This window comes from Copadichromis virginalis, linkage group LG1 (assembly GCF_057382275.1).
Source record: "Copadichromis virginalis isolate Kocher_CV1m ecotype Utaka linkage group LG1, C_Virginalis_male_GT1.1, whole genome shotgun sequence".
Classification (NCBI taxonomy): domain Eukaryota; kingdom Metazoa; phylum Chordata; class Actinopteri; order Cichliformes; family Cichlidae; genus Copadichromis; species Copadichromis virginalis.
The window spans coordinates 35,039,729-35,063,183 of record NC_140618.1 but is presented as its reverse complement, the minus strand read 5'-3'; the positions used below and the strand labels follow the sequence as shown (position 1 = coordinate 35,063,183).

At 41.1% G+C, this 23,455-nt stretch overlaps 1 protein-coding gene across 2 annotated transcripts in view; it reads left to right on the top strand.

Annotated features, from left to right (window-relative positions):
- mpped2a (metallophosphoesterase domain containing 2a) overlaps positions 1-19,200 on the top strand; it is an 82,973-nt gene extending 63,773 nt beyond the window's left edge. For both annotated transcript variants that reach the window (XM_085460746.1, XM_085460740.1), the window contains 3 exons: positions 14,389-14,504; positions 15,885-15,998; positions 17,270-19,200. In XM_085460746.1, the coding sequence (XP_085316872.1) occupies positions 14,389-14,504; positions 15,885-15,998; positions 17,270-17,388 (349 nt within the window). In that variant the 3' untranslated portion in view covers positions 17,389-19,200. The remainder of the gene's footprint in view (positions 1-14,388; positions 14,505-15,884; positions 15,999-17,269) is intronic.
- The last annotated feature ends 4,255 nt before the right edge of the window (positions 19,201-23,455 follow it).

Sequence of the window (23,455 nt, the reverse complement as noted above, 5' to 3'; positions counted from 1 at the left end):
TTTTGAAAAGAACTGAAGTTAGTCAAAAGCTTTATGCAGAAAAAATGGCAAAAAAACCCCATAAAAATAATAAAAATTACAGACCTAATCTTTTGGTGGCCACTTTTGGCCACGAACAAGCTGAAAGGGTAGTGATTTTGAACAAGCCCAGAGGGTTAAACAAGCAGCTGTTTTTTATGTGCATTAAAGCTATATAAAAATTTAACAGTGCAAATGCAAATTTCTTGCTGACAGTTTAACCAAAAAAGATTTCCAGTAGAAATGGGCTGACATATCCTGAGCATAACCATGTATAATATCCAATAAAGTTAAAAAGAGGTGCTTTGCAACATTAAACTGCAGTGTGCCAAATAAAAAAGTCAAATACGTATTTTTCGGACCGTAAGGTGCACGGGATTATAAGGTACATTAAGCAAAACAAAGCAGTCAGATAAATCAAACTTTATTCAACTCACACTTCTGCTCTATTCCCATGTTGTTGCAGTATATTAACAATAACCTCGTATTGTGGATGAATTATCTCAGTTGTTCTCCTGACTGAAGTTTGGTTCGTTTACAGCATCCTGCCATGCGATTGCATTTGTCTCTAACCATCAGGAACTCTCGCGTTAACTTTTATTGAGTGGAAAAGTGTTAGCGTTCATCCTGCAGCTTCACTGTTTATGTTATGCTAACATAGCTGTGTCGCTAGCGGTCACGTAGCACATCATTACATACCAGCTAGCCTAACTTCAGTAACCCTACAAACATCACTGCTGTTTAGTTTTCTGTCTTCATTTATGTTGGAAGTGATAGCAGAGCTGTATGTTTAAATTTTTTCAGTAATCTCAGAACAGAACATGGTATATCATGCTTAGGTAACTAGTGAAATTAACAAGCTAACTTCCGCTAACTTCTTGCTAACTTCTAACTCTGTTAAATGTAATAAATTCTGTTTTCATGGATGCCTGGATATTAAACTTAATTGTTACACCTGGTAAAGTGGCAATGCTGATCGTTTTATTAAAGATGAAAGAATTTAGACAGTTTTTAACTCAGTGATGCCGCAGTGTTCGTTTAACTTTGGGACCCTAAGTGGATGGAGTTTTGGACCCAGATTACTGCCATTTTACGAGCACCTTAGTCCAACAAATATGGCAATAACAACGGCCCGCTTGCATGTTCTACAAAAAAATGTGCTTTGGTGGGTATCTGACAGACAAACACCAAACCAGTTCCACATCACTGAAGTTGCACCATTTTTTACAAACCAATTCTGGTTCATCCGTTTCACTCAACAATCCGCTTTTCCCCTTCTTATTCTCCGTTGCCACCATGCTTTTTCGGCCATGTGCGTATGAAAACAAAGACACTGCACATGCCCGCTTTACCCATATTCTATCGCGATATTTAATTTATTTATTGTTGCCTAACATTGTATCAGTATTACCGTGAACGGTATAATATTGCCCAGCCCTAGTTGTATGTACAGGTCGAGTAGCAGTCACCATTAACTTTTGAGCTTAGAAATTAGTGAAGATGGTTGGAGTAGGGGACAAAAAGAAGAAGAAAAAATTCACTTTGAAGTGGCACTTGACGTCAGTCACCAGAATCTGACATTACCCTGACCGTGAAGCTTCCGTAAAGGTAGAGGCCATTCAGAAAAGTGTCCTTAAATGCAGGGCATAAAAACTAGCATTGCAAAGTGCCTAGTAAAAGAATGCACAGGGACCTGGGCAGATAATACAGACCTGACGTTTTGAAAAGTGATTTATTTTGAACACCGTGTGTCTTTTTCATAAAGAAACAAGGATTTGAAGTCCAAATTCTTCTTAAGTTATAACTTTTCCATGTCAGACAACTCAATTTATTTTTCATTATTCTTTGACTCTGTTTAAATTCTGTTCATGTCTGATGTGCAGCAGACCTTCAGCTTTAGGCCTGAATTGGTACAACAACTGGCAGAGGCCAAAACGCACAATGGCTGTCTTTAATAATTTCCTTTCATGTCTTATCTGCTGTCAGTATTGTATGTCAGAAATGAAAGTTCAACTGTTCAAAACAGCTTTTTCAGTTCTTTTTTTTCAATTAACTTGTAGACCCGGAGCTGTCGTCTTTGTGCCGAGGAAGAAAAGCAGTAAGACTTTGTAATTGTCTGAAAGACACACCTGTGCGACTGCGTGCATTCATTCCATTTTCACCTTGTCCCGTTTTGAAATGCGTAGAAAAAACGCTGCAGCCATGGTCCTTGGAGCAGAGCTGGGTAATGAAACCTTGCCTGTCAGTTATTGTCACAGAAGAAAACTCACTAATTTCCCAGAGATATTATCCTCTCCCCTTACTCCTTTCCCTCCCGCCGCCCCTCCCCCCCTTCATACATTGTTCTCCAGGATCAAGTTCGGTGAGGCCGGGGCTGGAGGAGGGTAATGGACCCTTGTCCCTGTGTCTCAGGGAAGGTTGAATGGGTCTTGGCCCCTGCCCCCAGCTCCCATACAGCCTCTGAATAGGACCCAGATTCCCTCTCTTTATTAGTCTGGGCTACAGTTTCTCAGACCAGCCTTCCTTCCTGGCGGATCCATATTTCAAAGTGTTTGGACTCCGTGTTCCATGTAGTCGTGTCTATGTTCCCATAACACCTAACTGCTCACTCCAACCCCACCTGAGCTGTCCGCAAGCAGCTCTTATACCTTTTCTCATCTTGCTACTACAGCTGCTTCACACAAAGCCTTGTAATAAGCATTTCACAGGCACCAAAACAGATTTAAGTTGAGATCTGTTGGAAATGTAACTTTACTGCATTGTTACATTAAACTTCAGTGGGACCAATGAAGGCAAATGATGGTCTAGAAAACAAAGTCACTACAACTAACAAACATGTTTGCATTCATGCCTCAGAAGAGTAACGCTGAGTAGAAACTGGTCCTGTGAACTGGACTTGAAAGGAAATTGGTAAGATTAATAAATCTGAAAAGAAATGTAGAAAATGTTAAAACTGAAGCAAAAATGATTATTAAGTTATTTTACAACAGTTTAACAATCAGTTAATAAGCATTTTTAAGGCGAAATTAAAAAAATAGTTTTTGCCATTTTTCATTTTATTTTGATTATCAGTCTGAAAATCAAGTAAACTACGGTGGACATTTTCTCCGTTTTTGAGATAAAAAAAAGAGAGAGAGAGAGAGAGAGATGTGTCTGTTTCACCCCTAATATTAGATTGGGGCAGAATTATCACCCAGTGCCACACCAGTTAATACTGACACTGAGGTCGATCTATGGTTAGAGTGGGACAAAAAATGATTGGTTAATTTACCATAATGCAGTGTAATGCATTATTGATACAATTGTCCTACAGTGTATTGTTTGTGCAGAATTGGTGTTTTGGGAACCAGAATTGGTGTTTTTGATTATACTTATTTATTTTATTTATTTATTTTTAGAAAGAGGGGCAATACATATTAATGAACATTTTAACAAATGTAAATATGCCAGATTATAGCCTTGGGCTAATTTCCATCTGCAGACCCTCTGGCAGGTTGGTGTTAAACATAAGTTAGTAAAAACATACAGAGACACTATTTACAGGTCATGTGACAAGGACAAAAACAGTGATCACATTATACTAGAACAAACAATGACAAGGAGAGTGGACACAGAGGACAGTATAGATAACAATAACGGAAACACATCAATTATATTGCACAAACCCCAATATTGTACATGCCCTGACCGTCGTGATATTGTGTTCACCCATTGAACTAACAGTTGTTCCCTTTTTGTAATACACTAACTCTTTTTCCCGTCCAATATAAAACATGATTATTAAACATGATTACATGTTTGTGTGTCCCTCAGCCGCCCTTTTAAGTGACTCTTAAAGATGGGTAGACTTGTACTTTCCCTCACTGACAGTGGAAGACTATTCCAGAAGCTTACACCCTGATATGACAGAGCATTCTGTGAAAAGGTGGTCCGCCTGAATGCCATTTCACAATCACCTCTAACAGTGGCTCGAGTTAGTCGAGACCCGGCAACACTGCTAGACTTTTGTTTAATAAAATCACTCATTGGTGGAGGCGCCAGACCATGTATAGCTTTGACAGACAGATTTAAATAATTTGAAATTAGTAAAATTCAAAAACTTGTATTTTTCTAAAATTTGACAATGGTGATATGAAAAAGGTTTTTTATCTAATATTTTCAATGCTCTTTTGTAGCATACTTCAATTGGCCCAGTAGCAGCAGAGCTCGTATAGGACCAACTTGTAATACAATATTCAATATGAGCCAGTATCATAGAACGCAGGAATGTAATCGCTGCTGTGTCTGTTAATGATGTGCGGATATGTCTAAAGTTCTGTATATTAACATTTACAGTTTTTACTACTTTTTAATGTGTTTTTTAAAGGATAATTTAGAGTCTAGTAGCACTCCCAAATATTTAAATTCCTCAACATTAATTAATTCTTGTGCACCCAAGCAGACTTTTACTGCAGCCACGGTTGTTTTAGGTTTACTAAAAAACATTGATACGGTCTTTTTAAAATTAAGGCACAAGCCTTCTTACATTGTAATCAAAATACAGAAGTCAGAAGTGTCTGAGGCGTTTATACCAGCAAAAAAAAGGCAAATTGTGTTTTGATTTTGTTTTTCTATTTTTGTTGAATAGTTGTAAGTCACCATTTTTCTGTGGGTTGGATGTAAATCGTTTTAGCACTCTTGGTTCCATTATATTAACAACTTAATGACTAGTTCTTACATAAAAGCCACAGCTTTCCACATTCTACATTCAGTTCTTGGCAAAACAGACAACATATACACACACAGACACACAGATGCATTGCATGTATTTTCATAGACGGGCACTTTCAGGTTCAGTTAGTGGAGTCTGTGGAGTCTTTGATGTCTGTGCTAATCCATTGTACCTACGGCTGCTGTTAGGCTGTGAGTTTGTGCTGCAGAGCGAGGCGGGGGGGTGTTAGGTGTTTATTGAGGAAGTCTCTTAGATGTAATAATGGCAGGGGATACACTCTGACCCTCTCTACTCTTATTTGATTTCCTGTTACATCGTTGGGCACTGGCCCTTTGCCGTTTCTTTTCCTCTGTTTCTCGTGCTGGGAGCTGCCGGGTCGTCGAGAGCAGCTGTGTTTGCTGTGAGGTGTCTGCAGTGCTTGTTTTACATTAGCAGCCCGCAGGTCAAACTGCAGCTGGCTGCATCTCGGTGTGGAGACGAACCCCTGGGAGACTGTGTGTGTGTGTGTGTGTGTGTGTGTGTGTGTGTGTGTGTGTGTGTGTGTATAAAACAGCCGGTCCCCATGGTTATAGCCTTTCCTAAGTGAGCTAAGTCTGGTGGCTAACCCTTAGCGCCTCTGTGTTTGGCAGCATGACTGCAGCAAGATTAATCCATTCCACACTCCATCAGTCACCAGGCACAGGTTATTAGTGCTGGAGCAGAGCTCAAACACGCACACACTCTCCCACTCTCTCTCTCACACACACACTCACACACACACACACACACACACACACACAACAACATGGCCCCTTCACCCTTGTGACTTCGCCTTCTACCTTGTCCCCAAAGTTTGCAAAGGTGGCCTTGGTGTTGAGAGGCCATTTGTCAAAACCCAGCCAGTCTCCACTTGGCTCCTTTTAATAAGGCTACCTGGGCTCTGGGATTGTGCACACACACACACACGCACACACACAGGGAATGAACTCTGCTTTGCACATACTCATACGGCTTTCAGTGTCAGGCGGTGCGTCCCGCGGGGCTTATAAAAGTCCCATTAACATGGCCCTCCTCATTGGTTCTGACAGGTTGATCAATTAGACCCCTCCCCCTGCTGACCCCAGGGCTGCTCTGACTCAGAGGTCAGACACGATGGATCGCTGGACTTGCACACACACTCTTAACTCTCCCTCCTTGTTTCTGCTGTTATCTCTGAGCTGGTCACAGGCACCTTGTTGGTCCCTGTTTTGTGTTCAGCACCCAGCTGATATCCCAGTGTGCAGCTGTGCTCCTGCTTTTAGCCAGAGTATCATACTTTACCTGTGACATGTTTCGAGCTTATCTCTGCTCTCAACATGACCAAAACACGCACACGTGTATGCACAATTTTTCATCCTGCTGGAACATTCCTTAGGGGTCTAGTTGAGTGTCAAGCCCTTATTAAGTATGGAAAAGAAGCAGAAATCCTCTAAATGAAACACACTCTTGGTTACTGGGTAACATGGGTACGGTCACACACTGACCTGATTTTAGAAAAGGGGACAATACTGTTCGATACATTGAGAGTTTGCAGTATTTTCACCTGTGATTTTGGCAGTGTTGCTCAGAAAGAGTGTGATAACAGGCAATAACTTAATCTGAGCCCCTTAAACTTGATTTTGTTTGCAGCTTCATTGCATGCTGGTCAGTTTCCTACTTCTCTGCTTTCACAAATGATTGTCTATTTCTGCTTGTGAGACTTTCTGTGAGTGCTGAATGCAAATGCCAACTAAAAAGAAGCATGTCCTTTGCTTCTGACATCAGAAGTCTCTTTATGTCAGTGTTTGTGTGTTTTTTAAAACAAATGTTAGTGGATGCTCATGTATATGAGATGGCAGCCATTGATCGGTCTACCTAGCAATAAATACTGGCCAGATTTCCATATAATTAGGTAAAGAAACATAGAATCAGGTTAGAATTTTTGCGGTCTCAAAGTGACCAGTTTTTAATGTTGTTTATGGCGGCTAGCTGCCCTTCTCGTTGATAAATCCATTGGTGTGTTGGCTTGTCTTGTACACAGGAAATATATAAAAATGATAGGTGCTTATCATCATTTGTTGTCCTTAGATTACAAATGAACACTTGGTATGAACATAAAACAGGTGCACCAAAGCCTTTTAGGGCCTGATGCAGTGTGTGAGGAGCCAGTCTTTGTTCGGTCTTTGAGCTCAAAGAATAAACAAGGTGTAGTGATACAGTAGCACAGTGTCAGTGTTTGCCTAATGTTTCAAGCATCATCATGTTTGTTGTTAGGTCTGTAGCGCCGACTCAGATGTATGTCGAGTGAGATATGACAAGAAGTGGCTGTGAGTCTGTACTGTGTTTGGTAAACAATCTCTTTGCACACGGTAAATGCAGGTGTGTGTGTGTGTGTGTGTGTGTGTGTGTGTGTGTGTGTGTGTGTGTGTGTGTGTGTGTGTGTGTGTGTGTGTGTGAGAGATTTAGGAACATAATGGAAGAGTTTGACCTTAGTTTAGACTGGGTGGATTTACAGTCATCTTACTGCATTATTCTTTGTGATCTAGGCCAAAAAATATGTTAGACTGCACTAAACAAAGAAGCTCATCCGTAAGAAAAGAAGCTGGTGTCGAGCAACAGTGTCAGTTAGTCAACATGCTGCTATAAGATAAGTGTTGTAAGATCAAAAACCTGAGTAGATGTCTTTGGTTAAAACAGAAGGTGCACATTCAAATATGGACTAGCAGTGATTGGTTCTTTAGGTACAGTTTTTGTCTGATATGAAAACCGAACGATTGAGACTTCTTTTGGCTCCCCTTACTGTGACTTGTTCTCTCCTTCAATAGAGTCTTTTTTTTTTTTCCCTTCTTCTTGCTGTCTGTACATTTTTTGTCATGGAAGCAGATTAGAAACCAGGTTATGTGTAAACACGGCACAGAAATCAACAAGAGGGTGTCGTGTAGAGCAGGGTGATATGACCAAAAAAAGAGGTTATACACACACAATACCATAATATTATGTTGAAGCACAGTACGTATCACTCCGCGAGGCTCCTGCCTACTTCGGCTTCGTAGCTTAGCAAAGTCAAACATAAACATTTGACAGATTTTCGAGCGCCGTGTACGACATAAAATCGTTTCGAGGTCAGTAAACACAACCAGAATTCATACATAAGGCACACGGGATTATAAGGGGCACTGTTGACTTTCAGAAAAATCAAAGGATTGATTTTAAGTGTGCCGTATTTTCCAAACAACACGGTAATAAAGACGGCCCGCTAGCATGCTCTACCAAAAATAGTGCTTTGTTGTGTATCTGACGGACAAATGCCAAACCAGTTCCACACCACCGAAGTTGCAGCATTTTTACAAACCAATTCTGGTTCATCCGTTTCATTTAACAATCCGCTTTCGCTCTTCTCATTCTGCGTCGCCGCCATGTGCGTATGTAAACATAGGCACTGCGCATGCGCGTTTTACCCATATTCTATCGCGATATTTCATTTTCCTATCGTTGCCCAAAATTACACCGGTATTACCGTGAACGGGATGATATAGCCCAGCCCTAGTGTCGTGTTTCTCTAATCTCCTCCCCTGAGCGCATGATGTTTCTTGTTTACAGGACGCTAACAAATAAGCTTACCGCACTAACCTGATTACTTATCTGTTAATTAATACTTTTTTGTAATGGTGATAATCACTGAAAGTCTGATATCAGCTGTACTGTCACAAAATCACAGTTTATTTCAAACTATTAACATAAACACCAACAACACGTGTTGGCTCATCATGATGTTACTGAATAATGTGGACCTTTACCATTACCTCTGTCAGTGCACCCCAGGGCGGCTGTGGCTGCACTGTAGCTTGCCATCACCAGTGTGTGAATGGGTGGATGATTGTGTATAGTGTAAAGCGCTATACAAATACAGACCATTTACCATTTACCATTAAAAACAGCTGATCCGATGAGATGTGGTGAGAAGGAAAATGCTTAAAATGATCCATTTAGGAAGGGAGGAGTCAGAATAAAAGATGTAATGAGAAGAATCAAGCATTGTGTTTTTGTGTGTGTGTGGGGGGGGGGGTCCTGTAGCTTATCACAGGACCCAGAAAGAACAGCTCGGGGGAGTACAGGGGGTTAAGAGTGGTGTCACGCCCATAGAGGCTCCGTGCTGCCGTCCTAATGATGTCCACCGGCCTAATTGAATATTGGCGTTCTGCACACGAGGGCTAAATGGCTTCTGTCTGGTTTACCTCTTACTGCCAGCTAAGGCTGCAGATTTTTAACCCATTGGCACTGTTTGATTCCCTTGGGGGTTGGGGGGGGGGGGGGGGTCGGTTAATGTTCCTGTTACTATGGTTACCCATTTCTTGTGCATTTAATGCAGCGTTTCTTTTTGTTTTGCGTGTTGGTGTTTGAAACCAGTGGTGTTCGAGTTAAAGACGGTTCACCTTTCCTGATGATTTCGTGACGTTTGATTATCCTCCCGCTGAACTTAAACACTCGCTTTTCCCAAGTTTGCACAAAAGCAACCTGACAACATCTGACAGGTGAACTTTTTCATTCACTCTCCACGTTATCTGCACAACTACTCCTCCACTTTCTCTCCCATCTTTGCGGTGTTTGCACATCCTTCCTCACTTCCTTCTCCTTTTCTCTTACTTCTGCTTCTATTTCTGTGGCTGTGTTTTACTTCCCACTGCGCTTGCCTCCAGACGCTTCTCCTTTGTTGCCACGGTGACGCTCTCCAGATGGCGAGTGTCAAGGCAAGACTGGGCTCAGAATGTACACACATACACATGCATTGGCCTGCATATATGCAGTCAGGAAGGAGACTGGTAGCAGTACATTTTGTTTGCTCACATCCTACTCGGAAGCTTCTTGGATGCGCACTCTGCCCACTACACACGCACACATACACTCAACAGTACAGTATAATAAAACCTGTGTCACAGCCACGCAGGAAACAGTCTCTCCTTTATGCGACTGGGATGTCATTAATCTTGGCAGAGGTTAACAAATGCACTTGCATAGAAGGTATATTTCATAGGCAGACAGCCGACAATGGGGGCATTGTGGTGTCGATCTGTAGCAGCCAGTACTGCATTCAGTCAGGACCTTTCAGTTTGGCTCTGGATCCACAGCTCATGTCGGGAGTTATGTTTCATCTCTCAGATGAATGTGTTTATGTGAGAGAAAACATGTGAAACACAGAGCAAAATCAAGGGTCCAGATGTTTATTTATTTCTGCTGCAAGAAACCATGATTTATTTTACTGGAGGGGGGAGGGGGGGGGGGGACCAATGTGTCTGGCTATTTTTCAAAGTTTGGCCTTGTCGCTATTAGTCAAAACCTGAGGCAGACAAATGCTCTGCTGGTGCGTTCTGTGTGCAGCAAGCCGACCAGGCCAGCTCTGCTCTGATTCACCAGCTTTCTAAGTTTGTCCACACCGCAGCGGCAGCACTGTTTCCATCGGAGAAGTGGCGAGTCTTCCCAGTAATCCATTAGACTTCCATTAGCTCCGATTTGTGTGATTAGTTCTAATTAATCAGTTCAGTCTGTGGCCTTCACTCCCCTGCGCACTCCTCACATTTCATTTTTAACCTCATTTCTCAGCTCTCCACTGAGCGAGAGAACGAGGCAACGATTGAGTGAGCAAATCAAAGAGCAAGCTTCTGCCGCCGCCACTGGCTTTTCTTTTTTTTTTTTCTTTCCAAGCACATAAGAACACTCGATACTCCAAACAGGTTGAGCTGGAGCTTAGACTGCATTATAATGCTTGTTTCTCTCACCACAGTGAATTAATAGGATTTTTTTTTTTAAGGCTCTTATTTTCAGCAGTGTAGTTTTGTTGCTCAGTTGTGTTTTAGAATGATCCGGGGGGATTGTGATCTTATGTTTTACACATCTCAAGTCTGTGCTAGCTCTGTTTAGCCCCTCTTGGCCCTCCTCTGGAACAGTAGGTATTGATCTGCGCTGGAGCGTCCATCTTTCACTGTAACAAAGCCTATTGATGTTTGTGGAGCCCTGATTTCCCCTCGGTCAAATGCCATACCCAGCACCACTGCTAAGTGACAGGAAGCTGGTCTAAACTCTGCAGTCTGTCCCAAAGTAACCTGGGAATGGTGTCATCTTTTCATCAGTGACTCTGCTGCACTGAACTAAAACCCTAAAATTAAAATCAAAAGATTTTTTCTTTCTTTCTGGGTTTCTAGCAGTAGGTCAGCTTATATACTGAGGTATTATGTGATGATAATCTATCTTCCTTTCCTGTGTTGTCAGCCTTCTTCAGCTATTACCACTATTGTGATAAATGAAGGCTCAATTTATCAACCAGCCTCTCCTCGATTTCTGTTTCTCCCTTTGGTTTCCACAGCTCTGCTTCTATATCTAACCCCTGTGCAGTTCACTTTATTTCTTCATCTGTTTCTACCCCCTCCATCCATCCATCCAATCCATCCATCTATTCCTCATTCCCACTCAGCCAGATCGAGGCTCTTTGTGTCTGCTGGGGAAGGCTGAGATGCTGCCTGTCACCCCAGAGAGGCAGACTCCCATCCAGGCTGCTGGAGGTGGCCCGGCTGCTGTCAATCAATCTGTAGAAAGGAAGCAGAGGGAGTGGGGGTTGACATGTGATGTGGATCCCTGCTGTTTAGAAATTCACTTTTTTTTTCTTCCTCCTACCAGGCCTGCACAGTCAGTCATTTATTTTGGCTTCTAACATGAACAAATCAACGATTGTGACCCTTTGAATTTAAAGCTTCTCCAGTCCTCCAAACTAATCACTCCCATGTTCACGGGTAAACAGTAGGGGTGCAACAATATCGATATTGAACCGTTCGATACAGTGCTTTCAGTTCGGTACGCATATGTATCGAACAATACAAAATTGTTAATTTATTTTATCAGCTTTCCTTCTGACGATGCTGTCTGTGTTGAGCGCTCAGTGGATCTGCGCTCGACAGTGCAGCCTAGGCGGAGTAGTCGAACGCAGATTCACTGAGCGCAGGGCAAGCTAGCGAGACAGAAGTTAAGCTCTCCTTGCAACATGGCAAATTGAACCTCCCCCACCCTCATTCAGATCTGGCGTTTGGAACTATTTTGGTTTTCATGTGACGTATGACCCTGAAGGTAAGCGAGTCATGGACTAAAGTAAAACAGTATGTTGGATGTGCCACGCAATGCTCAATTACATGCGTGGGAGCTAGTGTGTTAGCGCAGTTAGCTCATTAACGTGTTGGCCGTCCAGCCCCATGCACGGGGTGGTCCGCGGTAACTCGTTAACGGAGATTTGCCGTGTTGTGGCGTTAAAGTCATTTCAACGAGATTTATGCTGACAGCACTAGTGGGAACACAACGAATATGACTGCACATTTACGCCGACATCATCCTAGTGCAAAGACAAGTGGAAGCAGACAAAAACAACAAGCACGCATGCTACAAACTTTACCGAGTCATTTAGACAGCCGTTAGCACATGATTCTCCTTATGGGGACCTGATATGTTTAATATGCTGCTGAGAATATAGCCCAGAAGAAGTATTTTGGAAAGAGCCATTTCTCTGTAATAAACTCTCTTTTCCAAAGATGAGTGATTCCTCAATCAGATACAGGGTTCGCAAAATCGCTAGCCCGACGTCCCGGGGCTAGCGATTTTTCCAGTCGGGCTACCAAAATCCAAAAATTGTGTGTGTGTGTATATATATATTTATTTATTTATATTTCTTCATACATTCTTATATAGTTCTATACTGTGTATTGTGTATTTTGTTGTACAGTAATTTTATTTTTAACTTTAATTTATATATTTTATCTTATTCTTTCCCAGTTAAATTTACCCTTCATTCTAATTTGTGTTGTACAGTTATTTCATTCTTTATATTTTATATTTTATATTCTTATATTTTATTCCTTCCTAGTTAAATTTACACTTTTTAATTTTTCATATTTATTTCCTATCTTATTCATAGCCCTTTCCTTTTTTTTTCTTTAGGTCACGAGCAGTTGTCTAAGCATTTCACTGCATATCGTACTGTGTATGACTGTGTACGTGACAAATAAAAATTTGAATTTGAATTTGAATTTGAAATCTATCTCTGCCCTGCCCGTCGGCCTATTGTAGGAAGGAAAAATATATGTCAATGCTTTTGCATTCTTTCGGAAATGTAGCTGGATAATTATGTCATTGGCATTGGTGAGCCACTGTCAATATGTGACATATTGAAATCGCGTTTGAATTTGCGCTTGTTTTTTGCTTTCACTTTGCAATCGCGCAAACTGTGTATAGAGAGCGACAGCACTGATTGGTGAGTGATGATAATTTGCACACCAATTCCTCTGACATCGTCTTATCAATCGATAGCTTACTATGCAAACATGACAAGTGAAATCTCCTGCAGCAAGCTTAAACATGTGAGAGGTTGATCGCGCAGAGAATCGCTGAGCATTATGTGAGTGCGTGTGTAAAAGCAGCAGGATATATATTTTAGTTCTGCTGAGCCAAATAAGACAGGTCAGGGTGAAGAAGTGACAGCCAAAGAAAAGCTTACCACAAAACGTAATGACAAATCAGACTATAAGGCAAAAAGAAAGTGCAGCTTTATGGTTTCATGGACAAAAGAATTTCTGTGGCTGCAATATGACGAGCTAAATAACCAGGGCTGCACATAAGTGGTCTGCAGGTGCGCATTCGCTGTCAAAATAAAAAACGCGCACAAGATAAGAAGTTGCAACGCGTGTTTGCGTACATAAGATTTTCAGGAGGAGGTCAGACATTTGTTTAGAACTCTTAAAGATGTCGAAGAAGCTCCTTTAAGCAATTACTGTGATGTTCCTCCACCTCCAAAGAAATGTCAGGAGTCCGAACCACAAAAGAAGCACGTATTCTCGGAAAAGTAGTTGCAGGAGGTGAGCTGGCTTCAAACAAATGATGAACGCACTGAGATGTGGTGCAGAATGTGCCGTGAAAATTTAATAAATGACAAATTAAAAAGGCATGAACATTTTTTTTTGTATCGAAAAAATATCGAACCGTGACACCAAAGTATCGAACCGAACCGTGAATTTTGTGTATCGTTGCACCCCTAGTAAACAGCAAAACTGGTGTCTCACTGCTGAAACCACCACATTTCAAAAGGGGAAACTTTTACTTTGAAGGCAAATGGTCTCACTCTTTGGACTCTTCAGTTTTTGCCTAGCGACCAGTCATTGCTAGGGGTGCCGACCAGTCTATAGGCCTATGTGATTGAGGCCTTAATGGGACAAATTGAACTGTAGTTATGTGTTGCACAACTTCCTGGAGTCGTCTTATAAGAAAAACCCTATCCTGTTCTGTAGTTTGGAAACATTTTAGACTTAAGTTTGCATTATCGTTGTATGAGCCTTTTTGCCAGTTGTTATTACTACTATGTTACCTTTTTCTAATCTTTGGTTTGGTTTTTAACTGGTTAAAATGTAGCATTTACATAATATATTAGTCAGTGGAATAAACCGGGACACAAGATGAGATGTGCTTTTATTAAACAGCCATTTATCTGCTACACTGACTTGGTAATGTTGCACAGAGGTGCATACATTTTGTGGTATTTATTGCCTTCTGATATCATCTTTGCTTTGCGTAATCATGGTGCAGTTGCTCTCCCGAGTGATGTTAATATGATCTCTTCCCCTCTGCCTCTGCAGGACTCCGTGGTTTAACGGATGGGGGTTCAACCTGCCTCGAGGACAGTCTCTGCTGGATAAATGGAACCTCATCCCCGAGGGCATCGACATCCTGATGACCCACGGACCTCCACTCGGTGAGTCCAATTAACCAATCACAGCCCCTGCATTGCAGTTTCTAATGAAGTCGGGGCTCTTTCTTCAAAATGCATGTGAAGTCACTGGTGGCTTGACAGTAGGTCGTCTTTGAGCAGATCTCCGCATGTCTTACATTATAATCAATGTTGTTTCCATCTAAATCCAACAGTAACTAAAGTGAACACTCCGACATGCTTCATAATTCAATGTTTGTGTTTGACTTCATGAAAAACAAAGTGAATATATATATATTAGTTTTCCTTCTGGTTGTTTGGGTCCTGTTTTTGTTTTTTGTTGTTTTTTGCTATGTGTTTGTGTTGTTTTTTGTGTTTTTCTCCTTGTGCTTTCCATCTGGCTTTATTGAGTGATTTCCTTTCCTCTCGCCTACGGAGGGTTGCTGCTGTTGTTGCGGCAGCCACTGTGGCTGTTTGATTGCATGGAAACTCGATTTCACAGCAGTGTGACAGATGCTGCGAACAACTGGAGAGAGACCGTAGGATAGGAAAGCAGCACTGGAGGAAGGGGGCAGCTTAAGATGAAAATTTAGGATGATTCTCCAAAGATGGAAGATCCAAAACAATGAGATGGGAAAAGAGGGGTGTTGCACAAGTGTGGAGAAAAAATATGGATTCATCAGACACATTTTAAAGCTATGAAATTCAGATATGAACCCAGTAAATGAACAGTTGTTTTATTTCTGCTATTACATAATTCTTCTGAAATAAGACTTCTCTATTGTGGTCAAACAGTGCCAAAAGTGAGCCTCAACTGGTAGTTTGAGTTAATAAAAGCTGTGCGTGAATTGGTAGTGATTCACCGAAATTTTAATATCTGCTGAAAAAGTTTTGGGGGGAAAAAGGTCCACTCCCGATTTGACCTGTAGTAGTCATAATGCTCTGAACTGCTGACTCAAGTAATTCAAACTATAAGGGAAAGTTTATTTGACCTTGTGCATGGAGACTATCTCAGCACTCGTGATAAATGGCTGCTAATGTCAGCATGAATCTGCTCAACATAAAAACCCATTGTATGTTCAGAACATGATAGATGGAGATATACGTATATTCACAGATATTTTTACTGTAGAGCTTAGTGTTGGCCATATGGAGTCGTCCAGTTAATAGTACTGAGTGATATGTGTGTGCGCACATGTATGTTGGTGGTGATTGTGTTTTTTGTTTGTTTCCACATTTACATTCACGCTTGAGACATTTTGTTTTTCAGCTGTTCTTGTTGGGGTTTCACGTCATTAATGCTAACTTACATCTTTCTGCTGCTTATTTTAAGGTGATGTGTTACAGGTAACAGTTGTTTTGATCAAATGGAAGCAAAGACAGTAACACCAGGACTGTTTTGACAGCTGTGAAATCTTTCTGCAGGTTTCCGAGACTGGGTTCCTAAGGAGCTACAGCGGGTTGGCTGTGTAGAGCTGCTCAACACGGTCCAGAAAAGGGTGCGACCCAAGCTTCATGCCTTTGGAGGCATACACGAAGGTACTGGGAATAAAACCCAAACTGTTAACTGTCCTTGACTCTGGGGACCTCAGAGGAGAATACGTTCTGATTGCATGATGGGGAGGTGGCCTTTGGCAAGTGCAAGTGTAGAAAAAGGATCTTTTACACACGTGCACATGCTCACAATCAACAAATTGTGCTCTGTTGATTTTAAAATGTGTCAAGACAAAGGAAGATGAATCTAATGTTTCTTACCTTTCTAGGGATGCACAGATTCAGGGCCCATGAATTTCAGGAAAAAAAATAATAATTTGGACAGTAATCATTTACTTATTTAATAACCACTATTTTTTTCTGTTGGTCTATTTTGGTGCCAGGGAACACACAATACAAACACATTAGCGCTTTTTGCAGACCTTAGTCTACAAGGTGAAGCTTTTCAGGGTGAAGACCTGCAGCCAGTTGGCTGTTGTGCTGTTGTTTTGTGGAGAACTGCGCACACATGCAGCTGTGTTGGTTGAATAGCCAAAGTCCTTCATTGTGTGAAGACAAATACACAAACAAGCACAAATGAGCTACTGTGATTTCCACTTGACCAAAAACCAAACAGAACTAATCACATAACTTCCTTGGCAATGCGAATGATCAGTTAACTGAGAACACAATAAGTAACGTTGATTGACTCATACCAACCCCACGGGCCAAGTGCTGTGACATATTAAACAATCACTTACTGCAGTCTAGGTTTTGGTTGCAGGAGCAGTGGGTCACAGAACTTCATCTCCCAAACACTGATGCTTGTGTGGTGCTCCCCCACAGCATTAGTGAGCACGAGCTGCCTGTGGTCCAAGGAAGTAACACAGCAAAAAAGCAGGCATAGCTGGAGGGATGTGCTTGAACAAGCCTGATCCACTGCCGGTCTCACTCGCAGCTTATAGGACTTAAAGGATCTGCTGCTAACGTCTTGCTGTTTGATGCAACATGCAAAGAACCTGCAGCGTATTCTGACCACGTGTGTATGTGTGTGGTCTAAAGTGTTTAACCGCTGCATATTAACTGTACCCAAATCAAACAGTTCACAGCAATTAGTGGCAAGATGAGAAGTAGAATAAAGCTGAAAAATGAACCTTGTGAATTCATGGAAACACTCAAAGTAAATTCAAGCATACAAATTGCTAAACTGAGTGTGTGAAATTGGTATATTGAGTGATCAAAGGACTGATTTGGTAAAAACAGTGTATTACAAACTCTGTTACATGATCGAATGTTACCTATTTCTGGCACTCATTTTCCCCTTCCCGCCTCCCCAGGGTACGGGATCATGACAGACGGCTACACGACATTCATCAACGCTTCAACCTGCACCGTCAGCTTCCAGCCCACCAACCCCCCTATCGTGTTCGACCTGCCCAACCCTTCCAGCTCCTGAGATCAGAGGATGGGGGGCCGGGGAGGGTCAAGGGCTGGAAAAACAATTTCTTTTCAAAAAATATGTCAAGTTTAAAAAAAAATAAAAAATAAAGTTATAAGTGGTTCTTTGGCAACTTTGAATCTTCTCCAACCTGTTGTGAGACGGAGAGGATTTAAAGACAGGGTGGGGGTGGGAGCGTGTGTGGGAGTGTTAAAGGAGAATACCATTGCTTTTTATTTAGGTTTTCTGTTTTGTTTTGTTTTTGAGCTTGTGCCAGCAGTCCCGGTCTGTTTTTTTTATTCTTGTTGTTGTTCATCTGCACACAGTCAGAACAGTTGGAGATATCAGGGCCCGTTTTCCTCCAGAATGCTTTCCAGCTTTGTTCGATATGAGAAACGGCTTTGACAAAGCAAAGATAATCCCTGAAGAAACTTTCTTTTGTCCTGATTTTGACTGTGTAGGGTCGAGTGTTTATTATGTCGGCGCAGCTTCATTTCACACTCCGCTTCCTGTCAGCCACAGGAAGAATTAATCCCTCAAAAAGATGTTGCCTTAGTGCAGAACGGCAGATGAGAACAATGCTTTCAACTTGCACGCTCTTAAAACACTACTTGGCCACAGGGAAGAAATCTGTGATCTCAAATTGAATTTTATCTTCTTCTTTTTTAACTAAATTAAATGTACGGTATATTCTCTTTCAAGGCTTCCATACCACCACATGGTTTGTTACAACAGAAATTTGGAATGTTTGAATTAAAAATATAAAAATGTTTTAAAGTCTAAATGTGTGCAGATTTGGAGGGACTGCTGAGCTATGAGCCTGGCTGATACTGGTATTCTCCTTTTTAGGGGGATTTTTGTGATTAAACAATCTTGCTCTTGATAAATAATGGTCAGATCTGTAAGATAAATGATGCTATGTGAATTTGTATAATTTTTTTTTTTTTTAACGTTTGGTTTGTGTTAGCCAGATAATGCATACCATGGATGTGTCATCACGATATTTCATATTTGGGTTCTTCTTGTTTGTTTCGAACCTCTTGTCAGTTCCTCTTTTTTCTTATTGGCTGACAGGGACGCTGCCTTAAACTAGCTTTAATGTTCTCAGCTAGAGCCCCCCTTCTCTGCAAGCTCAGAGAAAAAAGTCCTTATTTATTACCCATCATCCCCGCAAAACAACACCTAACCAACGCAGGGACAGAAGACTATCCAGTTACAGCCGGAAAAATTCCCTTTGTATTGCCCCGTTATGGATTTCTGATCTGGAAAATGTAATGTATAAAAATATATATATTATATATTCATGTTGTAAAACATCTGTACTAAAAGTTGTTTGACAAAAAAAGTGCATTTTTTTCTGTATGCACCTGTATGTTTGCCATGTTTCTTTAATTCTCTCGTTAAAAATCTCTTGAGACGTTTCTTTAATGATTTTTGTATCAATTCTCCCAGTAGGGTAGATGTTTATTTTGGATGAGAGAGGAAAAATTTGTCACAATCCAACAGGTGCTGATTGTTCCCAACAACACACCTGCCTAAACATGGTTAAGTTGTCCTTTAAAGTGTAAATTTGATAGTATTTGTGTTTTATTGCTTTTTTTCTAATTTTGCACTGTGTGTAAATGCAATCTTGCTAGCACAAAAAAAAAAGTTGCCAATAGTTGTCTCAACTTTGCCGCTGTAAATGCTCTTTTCGTGCTCTGTTCCTCTCTCGCTCTTTCTCTGATTGTATCCCTCTTCATGGAAATGTTAGTTCTCTCTTTCAGTTCATTGTGATATATTTAGCTGCCTTTATATGCAAATAAAATTGCAAGATTTTTACTTATGAAACTCCATCTTTGTTTTTATTCCAAAAATGGTTAGCCACCACCAGTTTGTCCGTCTGTATCTGGAAGTCCAACAGGCTCGACCATTCTCCACCCCATTGGTGTCTCCCATTTTGACCTGGGGACTTCCAGGCCATACTCAGCACAGATGCTTCTGTATATTATGGCACTTAGTTATGGCGTTCCATGTATTCCCTGATGTTATGTGCCATATGTATATCCACTTTTACTGTGGCAACAATCCACTTTATGCAAAACCAACCAAGAGTTTTGCTTTTTTTTAAAAAAAAGGAAGCTGAAGTTGTATGAAAAACGATCTTGGTTTGTATCAGCCAGTCAACACAGCTGCGAGCAGGCTTGGCCTACTTTCTAATACTTATTTGAATACTTATTTACAAAGTAAATGTATGCTTATCTGTACAGCCTAACCTCACAGCAGGTGTTTTGCCTCAACAGGCAGCACACCTGCCAGCCCTCTCTGTGGTGAGGCCAGAACAAAACACTTAGAAGTCTTGACCCCACAGTTGTAAATAAAGTGAAGCGGATTTTTATTCCTGCTGTGACTGTTTAGATAAAAAAAAACTGCTAAAGCGAAATTATCAATTTGTTTGCACCCTGAACTCATCAGCTTGCTATTTGAAAATGACTTCATGACTACAGGTAAAATATTGGATTAGTCTTACGGTTTATTAGTGAAAGGTAAGATCTGTTACTGACGGTTATATGCTTTGAATATCCACAGCACTCAATCAATATGCTGACATTTCAGGTGCCAGATTTTAAAAGAATACATACATTTAAAAAGAAAAATAAAAATAGTTTTTTTAGTTGTATCACAAACGATGCTTGGTAAAAACAGAGATCAACAGTTGACTCTAGATGCCACAGTAAAGTGACAGAGAATTCAAATATGGCTCGCGTTTCTCCCACACTCATCTGAATATTCACAGTGTTTCAGCTGCAGATCTGCACATTGGTTTCATCAGGTTTCATTCCTTTTTACCACTTGCCAGCACAGATCCCTCATAGGCCAAAAATAAAATGGGCTCGAGTTGTAGAGCGCCTTTGCCAGCCTTTCCCACCAACCCCATTCTCTCATCACCACAACATCAAAGCAGCCCAACCAATTAACTATTCCCCGAAACGAGAGCAGCAAGGCATCGCCCCACACCCACCAGATCCCCCAGCACATTACCATAATCCAGTCTAATCATATTAACATAGGCCACAGATGAGCAGGAGGAGACATGGCTGCTCTGGCTCTGCTGTTCGGTCTCTTAGAGCGGGTGTGAATGCATGTGGGCACTTTTATTCAAATCGTGTGTAGGCACATGTTGTGGATCTGCAGTGTTCAGTCCTTTGATCCAGACCCTCATATAGTGTCAGTATATATGAAGGCAATATGATTGTTACAGAGCAGTACAATTTGAATTAGCTTTAACATGTTGCCTGTTATCTAGCCAACTGCACCTGTGTTAATATGTTGGAACTCCAGTGTTAATGTTAAACACTGAACAGTCAATGCTAATTTGATGAACAACATGCTCAGCTAACAAAGGTAAATGTCCGAACGTGGACATTTGCACATTTATAACATCAGTTTTAAGTCATCCACATATAAAGCAATGAGCTTGTCATGCACCACTTTGTAACACAGTCGGTGGTAATGTACAGTAGGGGAAATGTTTTTTTGATCACTTGAAAAGTTAAAAATTGATTTGCATGTCATTGAGTGAAATAAATATGTTCGAAGCGAAGCATAGCTGAGTAGTTACTCAAACTTGTAGTTGGTCACCAGATTTCAGGAGGGATTCTGGCCCACTCATCTTCACAGAAACTCTGTAAATCCTTTAGGTTTACTGGCGGCTGCTTGGCAACTTAAAGCTTTAGCTCCTTCAACAGTTTTTCAGTAGGTTTGAGGTCTAAAGAATGGTTAGCCCGACTCATGATCTTAATGTTCTTTTTTTAGCCACTCCTTTGTAACTTTGGTGGTATGTTTGTGCTCTTCAGTGTTCTGGCTGAGGGATGAAGATCCATTGAAGATCCATTGGCCCCTCAATGCAGTGAAGTCATCCTGTACCCTTACCAGAAAAACAACCCCAAAGCATAATGTTTTCACCTCCGTGCTCGACTGTGTGTTTGTTGTTCTTTGGTTGATTCAAACTTAAGAGGGGCTTTTAAATGTGCCCTCTTGAGTAGGGGGATCGTGCAGGCGCTGCAAGATTCCAATCCATTACGCCGTTCTGTGGTCGTTCCACCACCTTTGTTATGATCATCCTCACCCCATGAGTCAAGATCTTGTATGAGTGCGATTTATGATCAGATTTATATTTCTTCAATCATACCAACAGTTGTCACCTTCTCACTAAGCTTCTTGCTGGTGTTTTTGGTGTGTGCAACTCTATCTTGTCCCTGCTGTCCTTTGACATTTTTGGTCTTGTCCATGGTGGTGGAGAGGCTGGAATGAAATGAAATGGTTCTATGAACGTGGGCTTTATACACAAAATGAGTTGAGATCTATAATTAATTGATTGTAATTTGTGGCAGGCACACAATATGTGGGAATCTGAATTCTGGGTGGTTGATACTTTTTCACTCCATGGCGTCAGTCAGCTTATATGGTTTTTGTTTTGTTTTTGGCTGATAGTCTTTCTGCATTAAAATGAAACAAACACGATGATTATTACTTGTTTATTACTTTGTAAATGAGCAAACTTACAAATTCAGCGTGGAATCAAATAATTATTTGAGCCACTGTAAACTCCATGTTCTGGCTGGGGAGGTAAGACCTCCCATTCTGGTAATAATTTCAATTGTACACCTCTAAGTTTAGATAAATTCAACCTGTTACCCACCCAGCATTGGAGCCATATGCCACACAACCACATCTCTACTACTGGTATTTGCTATAATAGACCGTCTAAATTGCCAACTGTTAGTTTGCCTGGCATTTCTGCAAGTCTGTGAATTTCATTTCCATTCCACTTATCTCTGTGTCTCTTCCTGGCAGTCCTACGTAGGCAACACTCATTAGCGCCATTACCATGAAGAAAATGCCAGTCAGGCAGCGTATGTGAAGAGAATTATTGCTAAAATTACATTTAGGAGTCAGTACTTTAGATTTTTTTTTTTATTATTAAAACCAAATTGTGCTGCTGAATTTACCTGATTTTATTTTATTTATTTCCTTGGTAAAGTTACTCAGCATGAAGAGTTTACATATATCAGCCTTGGAAGTGCTCCAAACAGTCAGTCAGCTAACATCAACTATGCAGGAAATGAACAAAGGATTGTCTTTAAAGTGGATTTATCCTTTGACAGTGATAATTACGTTTGGTTTTCTTAGTGTGTCGCAGACAGATCTGTTCTGTTTCCTGGATTATCGTTGCTTCTCCCTCTTCCTTTCTTTGTCTCCCTCCTGCCCTCTCTGTTAATGATAGTTTCTCTGTCAGTCAGCCCTTGATGTCTCAGCGTCAGGACATTTATAGCTCCGCCAAATTGCCGGCTGTATTAATTATCCTTGCCTAGGCAGCTGCTGGTAATATTGGATGTTTGTCAGGTTAGCCTTCATCTGCTCCTGACGGATTCGAAGGAAGACAGGGTGAAGGCTCCGAGCGCCCACATCAACCTGTGGGAACGTGTGTGGCTTATCCTGGTGCCAGCGCTCTGCATGCGCTGTTTATATGGACTTAATTGCCCGCTGGTGGTATTATTGTAATCTGGAGCTCATTTGGCCTGAGTGGGGTTGCTGTGAAATAATTCTCTAAATCAGAGGCATGCAGGCTCATGCTTTCCATTTGCTCATCTTTCCCACATGGTCTTACTTAACATCTTTCATACCAAATGTTTTATTATAACAGTTTACATTATTTGGGGTTTATTTGAAGAAGCTAATTGAAAATGGGGATTAAAAAGAGAAAAAAAGAGTTTTGTGACGTTTAAAAGAGAACAAAAAAGCCTTTTTGCATTTCCTAAGCGAAAAGTGAAAAATGGCGTGCATTTAAAATGTCACCCACAGCTTTGTGCAAACCAGACACAGGCACTGCTTCAGTTTTAATTTAGCCAGTTCCAAGTGTAAAACTTGATTGAATTAAATCAAATTGAAAGTTCACTGGGTGATTATTTTCCCAAGTTAATTATTTCCCCCGCAGGACTGGATTTGTGCAGCTATTTCTCTTCGCACTCAGAGTTTCAAAAGAATCTCTGAGAGCTGATTGAACTGGAAGAGATTTGACCCCCCGCGACCCCGATACAATGCG